The 18,001-nt window shown below is 45.3% G+C and overlaps 1 protein-coding gene across 1 annotated transcript in view; it reads right to left on the reverse strand.

The window, feature by feature from the left end:
* CAPN2 (calpain 2) overlaps positions 1 to 18,001 on the reverse strand; it is a 52,341-nt gene that overhangs the window by 4,125 nt on the left and 30,215 nt on the right. Inside the window, exons 10-19 of the mRNA XM_038394368.2 lie at positions 17,369 to 17,538; positions 15,845 to 15,856; positions 14,759 to 14,970; positions 11,745 to 11,781; positions 10,438 to 10,503; positions 8,081 to 8,138; positions 5,444 to 5,508; positions 4,150 to 4,218; positions 2,606 to 2,684; positions 930 to 1,046 (exon numbers count right to left, since the gene is read on the reverse strand). Coding sequence (XP_038250296.1) covers positions 930 to 1,046; positions 2,606 to 2,684; positions 4,150 to 4,218; positions 5,444 to 5,508; positions 8,081 to 8,138; positions 10,438 to 10,503; positions 11,745 to 11,781; positions 14,759 to 14,970; positions 15,845 to 15,856; positions 17,369 to 17,538 — 885 coding nt within the window. The remainder of the gene's footprint in view (positions 1 to 929; positions 1,047 to 2,605; positions 2,685 to 4,149; positions 4,219 to 5,443; positions 5,509 to 8,080; positions 8,139 to 10,437; positions 10,504 to 11,744; positions 11,782 to 14,758; positions 14,971 to 15,844; positions 15,857 to 17,368; positions 17,539 to 18,001) is intronic.

The raw sequence follows: 18,001 nt of genomic DNA on the forward strand, positions 1-18,001 counted from the left end.
CAGAAAACCAGAGCTCAGCTGCCGCTTAACCCTGGAGGCTCCTAAAATCCCATGCTATCTGAGTGGTAAGTTCCTATGGTGCCTAAACTGCTGCTGGTGAGCATGTGCAAAACCAGGTAAGTCCTGACACCACTGAGCAGCTGGATGCCTCACTCAGGCTTAAGCCCCACAAGAATTCACAAGCTAGGTATTCACGCCTGTCTCGCCTGCAGGGCCTGATTCAGTAGGCATGCTCCCACTGGCACCTACGAGCACTCCTACTGGATTGAGTCCCACACAAAACACAGTGGAGGTAGTGCCTCCCCCCATCCAAAAGCTAAGTGGTTAAAGCATTCATCCAAGAGGTGGAGACCAGGGGTCAAAATTTCACTCTGGCCGGTTCATGGCTGGGATTCAAACCCTGGTCTTCGAGCTGCAACCACTGACTAAAGAGTCATTCTTGTGCTCTCTGGCCGAATGACTAAGTATTTCATAACAAGTAGAACAATTTCAACAGACTGATAGATCCCACTCAGCATGCTGAAAATCCCATTTTTAGGCATCTAATTCTCCCCCTGCATTGCATGGGAAGCCTGGGCCACTCGGGATTGTGAATTCCACTAGGCAGCGGGAAAGCTAGATGTTAAACAGTTTAATGCCTAAATTCCCCTTATGAATCTAGTTTTTGGCCGTGGGGTGTAACTAAAGCCTGTAACAAAATGTTTTAAGCCCAATCCTGCAGTCTGATCTATGCAGACAGATCCTTGCACCCGAGGAAAGTTCAGCTGTCTTTCTGCGCAGATCAGAATGTAGGATTGGAGTCTCAGCTTCTCTCAAATTTATTCTGGTGCAAAGCCAGGAGCCTTGTGTTAGAATAAGCCTGGACCTTATACAATGCAGCAAGGCGAGGGGCTGCTCACAATGTGAAGATTTATTAAGAACATACTTACTGAACAAAGTTTCCAGTCGAATCAAGCACCTGACAAAATTATCAAAGTCAATGATAAACTGCTCATCTGCGAAACGAGCCACAATGACTTGGTGCAGCTGGCAAGTCAGCTTGAACCCTACAGGGCAAAATAAAAGATGAAGACATTTGGCCAGCTAATAATGCAATCAGATGTTGGTGAAATAGCAGGAGCAATGTGTATGGTTTTGTTTTGTTTTTTAAGTTGTTTTAAGATCACAAAGTCTTTGCAAACTGGGAGCAATGTTGGAAAATTTTCATATCTATATTGGCTACTTGGTCACATCTGTGTCTAGTTTTCAAATTGCTTTTTTAACTATTGAGCTGGTTGGTTATGATGGGTTACTTTGTTTTTCTGTGGGCATTTCTAAGTTGTTTGGTATTAGTGCTGATTGGCTGAGCCTACGCCATGTACTCAGGAGGGCTAGCAGAACTTATTTTGATTCACTGTCTTAGAGGGAGTGGCTGTCTTCTGTGGACCAGTCAGAGAAGAATGGTTGATGGTAAGGAGTAGCTCTGTACTGTAGTAAGTGTGGGCTGTGTCTTACCCAAAGATCATTCAGAATTTGAGGGGCACAGAACTGCTGCCTACTGGTCCCAAGACCCCCAAAGGGAAAGCAGTCTTTCCACCAAGGAAGCCAAACAGTGATATCTGACCGTACCCACACAAACACAACAGCAGGTGGGGATATTAGGGGTGGTTCTAGGACGGCTCAGGTGGGATTGTTGGTAGAACCCGTGGCTTTGCAGCCTTGTGAACCTCTCCAGCAGTTTAGATAAGCATTCAAACTCTGACTCTTGAGACTAGCCCATCCATAGCTGAATATGTACTTTCACTCTATTGAAGCTGGTTTATAGTGTAATTTTGCTGTGCTGATGCTGTTTTCCAGCACCCAGCTGTGGTATGGAGATCTTCAGTGGATGTTGTGCTTTTATGAGGAGCTTTGTCGGGGTGCCAGTTCATTCTGGGCTTGTGAATTTTATTCCCCTTATAGTCATTGTGCAGTGGACATAAGAATCCAGTGTACAGAGCACTGGACTGGGTCTCAAGAGACCTGTCTCTATTCCCAGCTCTGCCACTGACCTGCTGGGTGACCTGGGGCAAGTCGCTTTCCCTTTCTATGCCTCTGTTTCCCCCTCTGTAAAATGGGGATGATATTGATGTCTGTAGTAAAGCATTTTGAGATCTACAGATGAAAAGTGCTATAGAAGAGCTTAGTATTATTATTTAATGGTGATTCATCAGAGGAGGTGCTTGCATTGATTGCCTCCTCTTCGTGGGCAACCTGGCCAACTCTGTCACTAAAGGATGTCAGCCTGTGGATCCTGGTTGTTAAGGGCCTACTCATAATCCTACTGTGCCAGGTCCTAAGTGAGAGTTGCCCCAAACAGGAAGCCACTCATCTGGGCCACTTTTAATGTGCCCCTATTGCTGTGTATAGCCAGAGATCGTGGCCAACCACCAGAGAGAGAGAGACACGAGTGTACACAATAAGCCAGGGTCACTGGCAAAGATCACTGAAATGGTTACACTGTATTTACACCAGCACCTATTGACTTTGATTATTGGTCTAGATAAGGGACTTGAAGCGGCATAACCCTATACTACATACAGGTAGATAAATGTTGGGTAATACAGCTATAGAGGAATAGAAATACCTGCTTCTTCTAATGCTCTCCGCATCTCATAAGAGTTCATGGTACCAGAGCGATCGACATCTATTTCCCTATAGATTTTCTGTAAAAACACAAAATCTAGTGTTTGGAGATCATCAATAATTAAGAGCTGGTTATTTTGGCTTCAGCCAGAAGTCAGATAAATGCCTGTGGAAAGCAGTCTCTGTGCTTTCCTGAGAAACAAAACCTAACATGGATTTTGGATTGATTTAACTAGTGTCAGTCACACAACTGCTTGTAGGGCTTGTTTTCACATACAGAGCTACAGCAACTGCACTGGGGAAGGTGCTTTAGTGAAGACGCTGCTATGGGAGAGCTTCTCCCATCGGTGCAGATACTCTATCTCCCCAGGAGGCAGTAGCTATGTCATTGGGAGAAGCTCTCCTATCAACATAGCACTGTCTACGTGGGGGGCTAAGGTCAGTATAACTACATCACTCGGGGTGTAGATTTTTCACACCCCTGAGTGACATAGTGATACCACTATAGGGCTGTCATGTAGACCTGGCCAAAATGGGGCCATAGCTAATCCTTTCAGTGCAGCATACAGTAGGGAGGAGACGCAAGGAAGTCACCTGAACGTGTGGTGATCGCAGGGTAAATACAATATGGGACTGCAGAACCACTGACAAAGCAGGCACTGTCTAGCATTCAGTCCTGTGTCAAAGTTATCAGACCTGTAAGTGGAAAGGCTAAGGATGTGGGAGGGAGGTGGAGCTAACGTGAGGAGCAGTCACCGGAGCAGAGGTGGCTCCACCAAGAATTCTAAAGAGCAGCTGACTTGTCTCTAGGGCTTTACAACTTAAAATCCCAGGGTGCAGATCCTCAGCTTGTGTAAATTGTCTTAAACCAGCTGAGGATCCGCCCCCCCTTTTAAACTGGTCACAGAGAGTGAACCAGCCGGAGGGTCCCAGCTCCCTGTGTTTGGGGTTGCCATTGGTGCGGTCCCCAGCTGTAGAATGTGGAGTTATCTGATAACAGAAGTCTAATACTTTGGTTCTTTTATCTATTGTTGCTTTCCATGGCCATTCTGGAGGCCTATTATTTTTATAAAAATAACTTTTTAAAATTTGAGCGGCAGGCGAAGCTGATGTGCAAGTAAGGGCAGGAATTCCCAATGAGGAAAGGGTAGGACTGAAACGATCCTGCCTTTACGTTCTGCATTTGTGGTCTGTGTGCGCCATGGCCTTGTGATGCTCAAGGCCACGCTAATCCCACTGAGCCCCATCCTGCAAGATGCTGTGTCCCTCTTGTCAGGAGCTGAGCATCCCCAGCTCCCACTGACTGAGTGGGAGTGGAGGCAGTTCAGTGCCTCACAGAACTGGGCAAGGGTGCAGGTTTTTACTGAAGAACTCAACCTTTCTGTTTAATGGTATGTGCTCAGAACTGCCCATATAGATAGATATACTGCACCCACAATATACATATAGATTTACACCCACAGTGCTCCAACAGCCATTGAACAAACCAGTCTACATCCACACGAGTAGTATATTGTATGTTCCCTTCTACAGAGATCATCTTACTTGATATTTCTGTATCTTTGTCCAGAGTATATAGAACTCCTTCAGTCCCAGTTTACCGCTTCCATCCGACTGCAGGAAGAGTTAAGGTAACCTCTTTGGAAGGCAGGAAAGAAATGTTTTCCCTCCTCTACATTAAGTTTGCTTTAATATAATCTCAACATTGTTTTTCTGATGTCAAATTTAGAGAAGGATGCAAATCATCTTGTGATGCATGGCTTATTATGGCTCATCCTGCAGGATCTAGGGACTCTTCCTCTGTTTCTTCAGCTGAGTTTTAAGTTTCTAAATCCGCTGTTTGGATGAATTAAATCTGAATCTCTGAATATTTCCCCAAGCCTTTTCAGTGCCTCCACAGGTAATCGCTAACAATTCAGTATGTGTACCAAGAGGATGCCATTCTGTTTCGCAGTGGTGGTTGAGATATATTGATGGGAATCCGAGTCATACCATGTCTGGATTCGAAACAGAGACATAACCAAAATCAAGAGCTACTGTTGACAGAATTTGTAGTTCTTCAGAAAACCCCTAACAAAAGAATCCCAACATCACTATCTGTCTCTTACTGTAACTACAAGAGTGGAATTCTGGGCTCTGCCACATTTTACAACAAATTGCAGGAGAGCTTCATTTTGTTCAGTATTTTTCTTTTTCTAACCATATTATTCTCAAACCTGCGATGGTTTAAAAGATCAAACAAACCCCTTCCCCTCTCCTGCCAGTGAAACTGAGCATGGCTATCATGGTAGATTTCTTCCTAGGGCATTGGGCTCAGAAAAACTGTGCGTCATCTAGGGAGAAGTTCTGGGACTGTGCTTCTAGTTTGTTTTCCTTGTTTTTAACCGTGAAATCTTTGTGACTTTACTATGTTCTGGCCAAATCTGACATGGATTGAATGTACTGATTTCATCACTTCTAATATGCAGGTTTAGGTCCTCTAAATGAGCCCATGATACTGATGCCATGTTGGGACCAATCTTTTCCTAGGCTGTGGCCAGCCAGACCACACAAGTAGCATCAAGGCTGGAATTCAGAGAGGACCTTTTGCTCTAAAAATACAGGCTCCCACTGCTAGAGATACTGTAGATTCAGCATTAACTGGCAGTACTATTAACATGTATAGTCCCTATGCAGGAAAGTCTTTTAAAGAGGGGCTGTCACAAGCAGATCTGGCCTTCCCTCCAGCAGGGGTTGCGGGTAGGAAGGGATGGATTGATAGGGACATCCCCGCTCCCCCACTGGATCCATTTCAGCATGGATAGAGGAACACAGTCTAGCTAATACAATCAAAGGATACATCTAACAGATCAACCATGATTTTGCATGTCTCAATACTGAAGCCATCTGATTTAATATCTTGGCCTGTAAGGAAAGAGGACAGAAGACAGGTTAGTTACATGTGGAAGTGTATAGGAATTGGACAGTAACCCTTTAAATAGTTTGGGAGACCTCTAGTGGGCCTCCCTGTCTTCAACTGCAGAAGCCATCAGCTCCTAACAAGTTCAGCAGTGCAGATACGGAGCTAGACTTTGTAGGTTTGTCTACAGAGATAGTGAAGAGTGCTTCGGAACCCAACTGTGTCTGGGTGGCTTTTAATGCTGTGTAGAGCAACAACTTGTGCCTAGAAAGCTCAGTGCTATAGCGTCTTTTCTACTACGTCCACTGTTCAATAGCCAGTAATTCTGTGTCTGTACCTGAACCTTTCCTTTGGGCTTAGATGGGGTAATGAGCCGTCTCTAGCTTGATTCCAGGCTAGCGTCGTTCTATGCTTTGTGCTAGGCCCATTGGAGGGAGGTAACATTACTACTACCTGCATGCACACGTATGCACGCAGCCATTAACAGAACCCTGGGCCTTCAGCTCCAAAAATACAAGGCTCTCCTGATCGGATCAAAGTGAAATTCCTTTAGCTTCTGTTAGCAAGACCCTCATCTTTTCTGTGGAGCAGCTACTAGAGGGCAAAATCAGACATACGCTCACAACCAGTCCCTACAGTAATATGCAGGTGGTGCTACCCACTAGTCCTAGGAACTGCTTCCAGCTCCTAACAAATGTAATTTTAATCCTTAGAAAACTGGCTAGTTCTCAGCTGGACATTGCCAGGGGGCTGGTTAATTTTTACGTGACTGGTGTGAAACGTGTAGGGAGAGTGTGGGGGTGCTAGGAGGAGACCCTGGGGCAGGACTCCTGCCTCCAGAGAATCCTATCATCTCCCACCTGCTTGATGGAAACCTCCTTGTCTCCCCATGCAGGCCCTCTTAGTGAAAGCTGTCTTCTCGGCTGCTGGATCCTGCTCTCTCTCAACGAAGGACACAGCATGTGCCTACAGCAGATGCTGGGAGATAGGGGGACAAGACTTACTGGCATGGAATACAGAGTGGCTTCATGCTAAACAGCAGGCTGTCTACAAGCAGGACAGGGACTGTGAGGGTCTGTCAACTGAGACGAGGACCCTCTGCAAAGGGTTGCAGGAAAGTTCTCATTTTGTACAATGGCAGGGCACATGACTGGAATGAAGGGGGTGGGCAAAGTGCCCATGATCAGCATCCTCAGCCCTTGGCTGCAATTGACCATGAGTCCTAAGCGTAAAAGCTGCTGGGAAATTTTCCAAGCAGAACCTCCACGCAGAAATTGGTTTGTATGTGAGCTGCAGAGACCAAGACTCTCTGGTCCTGTCCTTTGCCAGTAAACATAAGTGCTCCTGTGGGGACTGAAGGAAAGGGGAAGGAAACTGAGCTCAGTTATACAGGAAAGACCATCGATACCACGCTGGTGCATCCAGGGAGATAAAGCACAGCAGGGACCTCCCTGTCTATTTGGCTGATGTCTGTAAAAATCAGTTGGGCTTTTATCTCCCTGAACTTGATCAGTGTCCAAGGGGAGACTAAACCAGTAACAAGTCCTGAGTCCCTTTTTGTGCAAGAAAAACAAGATTAGAAATGCCCCTTCATTATCACTGAGAGAAGCCCTAGACAGTTGGCTGTGCTGTCACTGACCTTGGAGGCTTAAAATAGGCAGCGGTCTATGTAAGTTACCCCCTCTCTAAACCAGAAAGAGGAGCTGTAAGTGTCCTAACATTCCCATTCATTCAGTGTTTCACATTAGTTCCCTACTCTTACCCTTCCCCAAACAAAGTTCTCTCAGATGCTGGTTCAGCTTGAAAGCAACAGATTCACTTTTCTTTAAGTAAATCTTATGGCCAACAACTTCTCATTTGAACCAGTGCCCTTTAAGGACAGCAACATGGTCTCCACAGTCCACCTCTGTTGTAATCACTGGAATCCAGTTGGCATCACGTGCCAGTTTGTGACTGATTTAGGTACAGGGAAAGGTGGATTTTTTTCAATTGTGCAGGCCGTGACCATAATTATTTCACAAGGAACTTGCAAGAGCAGTTTATGCCTTTGACACCTGACACCAACCCTGATCATTGTAATTCACTCATAGTAAGGCTTCTGCAGTGCTTCTCGGTGTTGCTTGCATCTTATTCAGAATCCGGCAGCATGTGTGCTCATTGGTTTTAGTAATGTGATTTACATAATCTGATTATTTCACATCAGTATCAATCTAGGTTGGATTCAAAGCACTAGAGGATAGTGACGCTCTTGTCCATTACCAATCCCTTGAGCTAACCAGCTTCTATCTGACCAGACCCAGTAACACCTATACACACACTGGTGCACAAGGAGTATTCCTCATTCGTGCAGGTGTGGTGTTGAGAAGTCCTGAGCTCAGACTACCAAGAGTTTCTCCTGCAGCTCTGGAGTGTTTAGTCTCAGGAATTAGGGGCACAGCTAGTTTGAGATCTCTGTGAAGCACAGGACTGGATCGATGTCTGCACATTTGACTTCTCTGGAAGTTGTGGGTGCTCTGTCTCTAACCTACTACTGGCCATCAGAGACAATGTATTCTCAGAGGAGAGGAAGACACTTACGTTTAGCCATGATTTTTCTCAGGATATTACATAATTCAAAAGCAGAGATCTCTGCATCCTGTGGAAATGTAACAAAACAGTTGTAACAAAATAGTCATAGGTTTCAGAGTAGCAGCCGTGTTAGTCTGTATTCGCAAAAAGAAAAGGAGTACCCGTGGCACCTTAGAGACTAACAAATTTATTAGAGCATAAGCTTTCGTGAGCTACAGCTCACTTCATCGGATGCATCCGATGAAGTGAGCTGTAGCTCACGAAAGCTTATGCTCTAATAAATTTGTTAGAAAATAGTCATAGTAAGCCAAGCCAGATGTGGAATATATGTAACAGGGAAGGGCATGAGAGGGTTAGCTAGAAGATCTATTGCATTTACCCAGACTGAATAAAATTTGCACAAATGAAATCAAAAGCTCTGCAATGCTTAGAAAATGCAGACAGTTTAAATTTGGCTAGCACCTCATATGCTAACAGCAGTTACCGGGCATGCTCAGGACTCCTTCTGATGAGTTTGCCAGGTCTAGCTTTTACCCCTGAAATTTCCCATCACCTCTCGTGCTCCAAGCACACTCTGTCTTGGAGTGGGTTTTATGGAAGGAGTTGAAGTCCTTCTGTGAAACCTTTCTGTGCTGATCTCACTGGCCAAGTCTGGATTCCATTGCTTCTCCAAAGCAGTGGCTCTCAATCTTTTCAGACCACTGTACCTCTTTCAGGAGTCTGATTTGTCTTGTGGATCCCATGGTTCACCTCACTTAAAAACTCCTTGATTACAAAATCAGCCATCAAAAATAAAGTGTCACAGCACACTAATACTGAAAAATTGCTTACTTTCTCATTTTTACCATACAATTATAAAATAAATCAATTGGAATATAAATGTACTTACATTTTAGTGTATAGTATATAGAGCAATATAAACAAGCCATTGTCCATATGAAATTTTGGTCTGTACTGCCTTCGCTAGTGCTTTTTTTTTATAGCCTGTTGCAAAACTAGGCAAATCTCTAAGTCAATGTACCCCCTGGAAGACCTCTGCGTACCACCAGGGGTATGCGTACCCCAGGTGGAGAACCACTGAGCTAGGCGCCTGACTCTGCACCTGCGCTTGTTTCTGCTATCAGCAGAGGGCTTAACCAGAGTAAGTCTAAACAAGATAATGTAACATAAAAAGAGTAATAGTAACTCGCCCTGCCTGGGGTTTGCTCCACTCATAGGAGCCCTGGGTGTATAGCCAGGAAACTCTTTCCTCTGAGCACCCATGCAAGAGGCAAAGGGAAAGCTCAGTTGAGCCTTTTTCTCTGGAGACCAGATATTGCCCCTGTACCTTGTCATACTTGTTTACTCCATAAGCCACATTTTCAGAAGGGCATGTGCTCAGGAGGGTGCACAAAAGTGCATGTGCAACTTGCATATTTTGCATGCTTGATTGCTGGATGAGCTGAACCAGGAACTTCCAGAGCTAAAGGCAAGAATCTAAAGAGCTTGACCCAAAGAGGTAAGTTCTTTAGCTGGGGGCTATATGAGACTGTGATGGGACATCCACCCCACACTGGCCTGTAAGGGGTTAATGGAGCTCTAGGGAGGCTGTGCAGAAAGCAGCCAATCAGGGCCGGGCAGGCCTATATAAGAGGAGCTACAGAACAACGGCAGTATCTAGCTGGAGCTTGATGAGGGAAGCTCAGACTCTTAGCAGGAGGAAGGGGTGCCAGCACCCTGGACAGAGCAGTGCTGCCAGCAGGGACCCGGGAAGCTAGAGAGAGCTGGCTAGCTGCTAAGACTGGCAGGCTGAAGTGCTGAGGTAAGGGGAAGAAGGTGCTGGAGGCTGTAGGATAGTGGCCCAGGGAAATGAACTGAGGAGTCTGAGGGGATGAAGCAAGTGGCAGCCATCTACAGGGTTCCTTGTCTGGGACCCAGAGTAGTGGGCGGGCCTGACTCCCCCTGCCCCCACTTGCCACTGAGGAAGTGGCTGGATTCAGAGACTGTGACATTGTCCCCCAGAAGGGGGAAACTCAGAGGGTGGCACAGCCAGAGGGCAGTGTTCATGAAGAGGACGCCTCAGTCCTGGGAGTGGTGTGGGTCTGGGAACAAAAGTGATGGCAGTGAGAAACCACCAGAGGAGGGTGCACTGGCTACCAGAGCTAATTTCAGTTTCAGCCACAAGGAGGCACCGGAGTGGTGAATAAACCCCATTACAGAGACCAATTGCCTGTGGCATTTGGCATGCACAATTGTGCATGCATGTCTTTCAAATCTGGCCAGCACATCTGAGTTAAACTGCTTCTTGGGGCAGAAGACGCAGAAGATTTGTGGAGAACCATGTACGCTAATAATAATGGATAAGAATATGTAAGAGAAATACCCACCGCTCCAGCCAACTGTGCAAAAAGTTTTTTGAAACTGGGTTCAATATCATCTTCACTGATGTCACTCTAGAAAAGGGTTCAAATGGTAAAAATCAACCTGTTATAAGGAGGGACATTGTATCGGAAATGCTGTTTCATTAGCAATCATATTTAAATGAATGCATTTCCTTAGCTATGGTACAGGCAACGCTCCAGATTATTGCAACGGAAAGAATTTTTTAAATCTAACTTTTACCCTTGAGTCTGTTTTTGTTTGTTTTTTTTTTAAACAAAACCAAATATTGGACTAAACTGAACCCCAGAGTGTCTGTTTAAAGAAATATAAGTAAAACATTAAGATCCCACTCCTGCAAAGATTTACATACATGTTAATTAAGTAATCTCCTGCTTTAACTACTAGGACATGCTCTTGCTTACAAAACTGTACATATAATGCTGCATCCCTTACACAAGCCATCTCATGATGTCAATGGGACTAGTCACATGACTACGTATTGCTGGATTGGGTTCCTCTACTCAAATATGGATTAATGTCTACATTTGAAAACTGAAGCCTGTTTGCCTAGGCTTGAATCATTTCAATGAACAGTATCTGATCTGGTATCTGAACAGGCTGAGTTTTGTTGCTGCAGGTAAGGGCAAAGCTGCTTCTGAGGTTTTCATTGACTTCACTGGGAGCTATGCATGTACATCCAAGAATCTGGGTTCAGGATGAAACAGAAGTTCTTGACGGATTATGGACTAATAGAAAAGGACTACAATGCTGTGAATGTTTTGTGCTGCTCGAGAGACAGGGGAGTCAGAAATACACATTCAGTAAATGGAAAAAAGGCGTGATCTATCAATAAGGCTAAGATTCTGTCAAAGGCATTTTTAGTAAGTCGGACAAATTGCAGGCAATAAACAAAATTTCACAGAAGCCCACGACCTGTCCCTGACTCTTACTAAAAATACCCAGCCGGAGGAGGGTGGCAGAGGAGAAATAGTGCTGCCAGGGGCTTGCAGGGGCTAACCCAACCCTGGCTACTGCTCTGGTGGGCCTGGGGGCTGCTGCTCCTGCCCCAGCAGCACCAGGGCTGACCGCTGGCAGCTTCTCTAGGCCCGCTGCTGCTCCTGCCCCAAGGGCGCCGACCTAACCCCAGGCACTGCTGCTCCATCCCTGCCCCAGAAGAAGTCCCGGAGGTCCCGGCAAGTCACAGAATCCATGACCTTCATGACAGAATCGTATCCTTAACTATTGCCTTTTTGTCTGTGATAAGATCGCTTCAATTAGCAATATTAAGGGGGAGGGAGGGGAGAAAATTTACCTCTTCAATATTGGCCTCAATTTCATCATCTACAATCCTAGAAAGATAAAAGGATTGATGTTAAAACAAGCTAATAAAAAATAAACTAGCTTAAGCAGAAGTTTTACTTCAATACTAGTTCTTTTAACTCCTATAATAAAGCTTTAGAAAAATCCATTTAAATATTAATTGAAAATCAAGTTAATAATACTAATGTTTGAGGCAAAGGCCCAAACATTGATTTTTGTGGATGACTGCCCACAGAAACTGACTTTCAAGCAAACCAGTGCCATTAACATTATTCCAGTTATGACAACATAATTTTTAGTTCATTTCACCCTCAAAGCACTTTACTTTTACAAACAATGCAACACTCCTATGAGGCAGTATTACAGGTTCAGAGAAGATTCAGTTTAAGGCCAGAATGAACCAGTATGCTCATCTAGTCTGACCTTGTACATAGATCTTTTTTTTTTTCCACCCACTAATGCCTGCATCAAACCCATATCTATTAACTTCCCTATTTCAGAGAGAAGGAAATAGGCACGGAGAGTTTCAGTAATTTATCCAAGGCTTCAGAAGTAATCTGAGTCAGAGCTGGAATTAGAACTCAGGAGTCCCTGGCTCCTACTCCTCCCTTGAGATTATTAGACCATCCCATTCTGTTAGTACACAAGATGCAGCAAACCAAAGGAGGAGAAAAGTTCTATTCAGCTCATGTGCTGTTACTTGTGTGGATCTATCACCTGGGGAAGGAGTGTTGGTGAATTATAGTTGAGGGCAGAACTAAAACTGAATAGCTACTTGAAGGCTGAAAATAAACAATGTGGCAGGAGACCCGGTTTTCACAGGGGGCCATGTAACGTGCAGGCCTAGAATAAGTGGCCTTTTGTGTTTGTATACAGGGTTTGAAAAGCCTAGAGCTGAAAAGCTTCCTAACACGTTTCCAATCCCCTGAGCCATCCCTTCCTCACATGGTGACAGTTTTGAAATTCTTCTCTTCTCTTTAGAATCATGATTATTCCATGTACTTCCCAAATGGTGCCATTTCGAATCAGTCATGTTTGACGTTTCATATTTTTAATCAAGGAAGACGTTCAGCTGGGCTAGTTCTCTGGGCCTTTTCCCAGCAAGATTTCAAAGGTATGAGCTCACCTCTTATGACTAATTTGTGTCTGTTTGTGGGCACTAGTCTTGCAATTGGGCTTTAGAGGCAACAGGAAATGTACATCTCATTGTGAGATTTAACATTTCCGTGAGTCAGAGAGCCCAGCCTGCTATTCTTGAGTGCTTTCTTTAACACGTAAGACTCAATTGGTTCCTGCTCAATAATCAGCACCTACGCTGCCAGGATTGATATGAAATCTGCCCCTCACCTTCTGCAGCATTTAATTAGAACTCTTCTCACTGGTGCTCAGAAGCAATGAAGAAGTTGATAATGGGTTGGATTCAAGAGGAATTAAAGTTATTGCCATGTTAAAGAGGAAATTGGAATTCAGGCTGATGCTCTGTCGTCGTAGATCACGGGTGGGCAAACTTTTTGACCTGAGGACCACATCTAGGTATGGAAATTATATGGTGGGCCATGAATGCTCACAAAATTTGGGAGAGGGGGAGGGCTCCGGCTGAGGGTGTGGGGCTGGGGATGAGGGGTTCGGAGTGCAGGCGGGTACTCTGGGCTGGGACCAAGGGGTTCAGAGGGTGGGGGGGGGAATCAGGGCTGGGGCAGGGGGTTGGGCTGTGAGAGGGGGTCAGGGGTGCAGGTTCCGGGCGGCGCTTACCTCAAGAAGCTCCCAGAAGCAGTGGCGTGTCCCCCTCTCCAGCTCCAACGCGGTGAGGTGTGGACAGGCAGCTCTGCGTGCCGCCCCTGCAGCTCCCATTGGTCATGTTTCCCGGCCAATGGGAGCTGCGGGGGCAGCGCTTGGGGCGGGAGCAGCATGCAGAGTCCCCTGGCTGCTCCCTACCACCTAGGAACCGGAGTGGGGACATGCCACTGCTTCCAGGAGCCACGCGGAGCAGGGCAAGCTCCGGACCCCACTCCCTGATGGGAGCTCGAGGGCTGCATTAAAACATCTGGAGGGCCAGATGCGGCCCCAGGGCCATAGTTTGCCCACCTCTGGCCTAGATGCTCACTCTGGATTATTAAGTACGCAGTGTGAGTGAAAGACAGGGCTTGTCTTGCATTAGCTGGGCCCTGCTGGTTTCAGTAAGACAGTGTTTGATTCTGAGTTTAAAGATGCTGCACTGACAACCCTGGAAACTGAAGTCCTTCATCCAGTATAAGAGGGGGAATCAATGCAAACTTCACCTCAGTATCACTCCACATCTGCCCCTTGCACCTTTCTGACTCACCTCCCTTCCTGTTCTCACCAGCTCTGTCCCCCTCACCACACTCCCTTTCTCTGTCTTTCCATTGAGCTAATCCCCTCCTAACTAACCTGCCTTTGCAAGCTGTGGAACTAACATGACATTGGCCACAGTCACATTGATCACTCTGCTTGTTTGCTACATCCCTTTCCTCTACACATTGTCTGACTTGTCTACTTGGGGGGGGCAAAGCTGTCTACTACTTTGTGTTTTTATAGTGCCTAGCATAGTGGGACTGATCTTGGTTAGACCCTGGACACTACTGCAATAAATGTGATTAACAACAACAAGAAACTTCCCTGCAAACAGTCCTAAACCAGAAGAGACCATCACTAGAGATCAGAGGGTAATTTAGACACCATGGTGCCTTTGATCATTGGTGTCTCAGATGAGGCTCTCAACAAGGATGCCAATGGTTGTGGGTTTTCCTTTAATGCAGATACCTGTCCACTGGGAAATGGAACAAAACCACAAACTCCTCTTACATGGGCCAAAGCGGAGCTGTCGCATAGTAGCAATTTTTGATCATTCTACATTTAAACCAATGAGCTAAGGGGATCCCATTAGCAATTCTCAGGGCCATCCAGTCCCTCAGAGACATCAGATTTATCTGGATAATATTTCTGAATTACCATAAGGAGGAGAGAGAGAGTGCATTAGTTACGTACTGTGAATCTGCATTCTTTTCAGAGAAGACTCGGAGGCAGAAATCCCCATTCTTGTTGGGTTCAAAAGTGGATGGCACAATGACATATTCTCCTGGAGGCAGTTTGAATCGGTTTAGTACCTCTCGGAGGTTGATGAAGGTGTTTGATTTTTCTCTGGCTCTGTTCGTCAGGAAGAAGTTTTTGCTCAGATGAACGTTTGTCTGGCCAGAAAACTTATTCAAACAAATAATGAGTTATTTCAGTTCAGAGAGAAGGTGAAAACAGACCAGTAACATGTTATCCTTCTTGGGTAAAGATCAATGCAACAGAATTATGAGAGAGAATAAGTATTGGCATGGTATATAGGTTTCATTGGCATGAGTTTGCGATGGTCACCTTACTTGTGAGTTTGAGGGATAGTGAATGTTACGCAGGTTATCCCAAATGAGGATCAATAAAACCTTTACCCTGGGCTGTCAAATTCTAGATATGTTACACAGCTGGGGAGGAATTTGGCAAAATATTTAGGATTTTAAAGACGTGTGCTAGGTGCTATTTTCACATCCCCCTGCCCTGGAAAGCCAGGGATATCTAAAGGTCTCTCTCTCTGCTAACGTGATGTGTGTATGTTAATATTATACTTGATACAAGTCAGTGTCTACTGGTTTAGGACAACAGAGCATAATTTTAGGAGCTGTTAGTGTCCAGGAAATCAATCTTATTGCAATTGCCCTCAAACATAGTCATAGTACACAAAAGCCCAGGCTTGTATTAACTAGATGCAATTGACAATAGGGACCAAAAGGGACAATAGAAAATTGTTATTTGGAATATTCATTTTATGCCAAATTTGGTCCCTGTGCAAGCCTGAGAAAATAGGCTATCCAAGGGGGTTTGCTGGGTTTGTGCAGCAAAGAATCCTACCCATGTGCAGAGTAGCAATACAACAAAAACAAATAGCTTCAGATCTGGAAGATCTACTTATAGACTTAGCAAGGTCAATATTGTCTGTTCGGTGGAGTGCTCTCTCTTTATCCATGCCATTAAGCCCCGTCTATGAACATTAACCACTGAGAATGGAGGAAAGAGAAAATGCCCATTACATACCTGCAAGGGCAGCTGCAGAAAAAGCAGAAAGGGACACAAGTTATTCATTTGTTCATTGAAAGGAAACTAGCAGAAAGGTCAGATAATTATTACTATTATTCAAGGTAATGACATTTTTCTGCTGATACTTCACTCTGCACCTCTCTGACACATATCTAGTGAAATACACTGTAATAGATATGACTATACTCAATACGGGTAGCTGAGGTATAGTCTCTGTCTTGTATTAAAACAGGGCACCCAAGCTTTATCCAATTAAAGAACATGTGGCAACTTGTCAGAACCCTGAGGGCTACACCTAATCTGTATAAAATGGCGCCATTAGTAGCCATCTCCTTCTTAAAACAGCAATATGGCCTTTGGAGACTACAGGTCCCATCATGCAATGCTCTGTCATGATCCGAGTGGAAGACCTCTTACATCATGGTGGGCACTATTGTCTCTGCAAATTGACCCACTAAATCAAAGATGAGAAACTGTGGTTTCTATTGAAGCTCTTCATTGGACATGTTTAGTTTGCACATCAAACCTAGGTCATTCTATCCCCTTGTCCACTCTCCTATTGAATGAAATCTGGAATACTGCTGTTTTCTGGCTCACTTGCCTTGGCATGAAACTGCCAAGGCTTTAACAATTCCAAACAGCAGGAGGTTTCAAGCAGCACCCAGTTCAGGGTTTTTCCTCTGGGATTTGCATGCAAATCTTCTGTAGAATGGGCTGCTTGTTGTCCCCCCCAAAAAATCACAAGAGGGACCAGGCTGTTCATTAACTGGCATTACCATAATTAATTAATCTTGCACTTGTCTAGCAACTTTCCTCAGAGAACCTGAACTTGCTTTAAGTCTCACAATGCCCAGGTGGAGCAGGTGGTGTGACATCTATTTTCCAGCCTTGGAAATTGAGGCAGAACACCATTAAGTAACTTGCCCAAGCTCATACAGCAAGTTTGTGGTACAACTTGGAATAGAACTTGGGGATTTAGGCCCTAGATGACACTATGTTTAAAGGACGTACCAGTGAGCCTGTGTGTGTTTATTAGGAAATAGAGGTGGAGCTGGTTTAGATGCACACACCAATGCCAGCCCCTTTCTGTAGTCCTTTATCCCAGCTAGTCTTACACATGCTTTCACTGGCTCTGCTCCTGGGCTGATCTTTTTCACACTAGCTCTGATCCCCAACTAGTGTCCCGGTCCCTGCCGGAATCACTCCCATTCTGTCGCCACTCCCCATGATTTGATCAACTGGAAAAGGCTGAGATGAGTGGAACCCAGAATGCACTTCTGACTTTTCATTGTTTAACCCCCTCCCCTGCCCCTGTACACAGGAAGTGTTCAGCAGCTGGCACTCAGAGTGGCTAGATGTACCAGATGCTGGACGGGCATTGCTGCATATGACTTTGTGTCCTGAAGCATTAGGCAGTAGGGAATTCACTGATGACCCCTACCCATTCCTGAAGTTCTGGGAACTTTTTCTAGTTTCTTCCCCTCAAGGAATTTGCATGTGTATGTGCATTGCGCTACTTGCCTCGTAGATCCCAAAGCCGATGGTGTGCATATCCTCCCCCATCTTCCGCTGCCTCCTGCGGTGCTTCTGAATCAGGCCAACTAAGAAGGTGCAGCCCTTCTCAGGATCATCGGGATCCTCATCTTCTTCCTCCAGCTTAATCAAATACTGCGGATTCATCCAGAAAGTATCTGAGAAAACAGAGTTTGACACAAACCCCTCAGAGCTTTCTCTGAAACCAGCCCACACTGACATTTTTCAGCAGCCACGATAGCTTGGACATGTCCTTGAAGATATAGACCTAAACTTTCAAACTGGGGTGCGAAAAGAACAGCAACACTGTCCAGATTTATGTCCCTATGCAAGTGGTCTGATTTTCAGAGACGATGAGCCGCTGCGGCTCTCGTTGAAACCAATTTCCCGTGAAGTCAATAGGAGTTGCAGGGACTCAGTACCCCTGAAAATCAGGTTCTAGGTGTCTCAAGATGAGCACTCTATCACGGAGGCACCCATAGTTGGTGGATACTGGAAAACGCTGGCCTAAGGGACTAGCCCAAGGCTGCAAAAGAAGCCAACGTGAGAACCAGGATTAGACTCCCCCAAGCTCCCGGGGGCCAGTCCCATGCTTAGACCACTCGTTCATAGCTCTCTGTC

Source organism: Dermochelys coriacea, chromosome 3 (assembly GCF_009764565.3).
Source record: "Dermochelys coriacea isolate rDerCor1 chromosome 3, rDerCor1.pri.v4, whole genome shotgun sequence".
Classification (NCBI taxonomy): Eukaryota; Metazoa; Chordata; order Testudines; family Dermochelyidae; genus Dermochelys; species Dermochelys coriacea.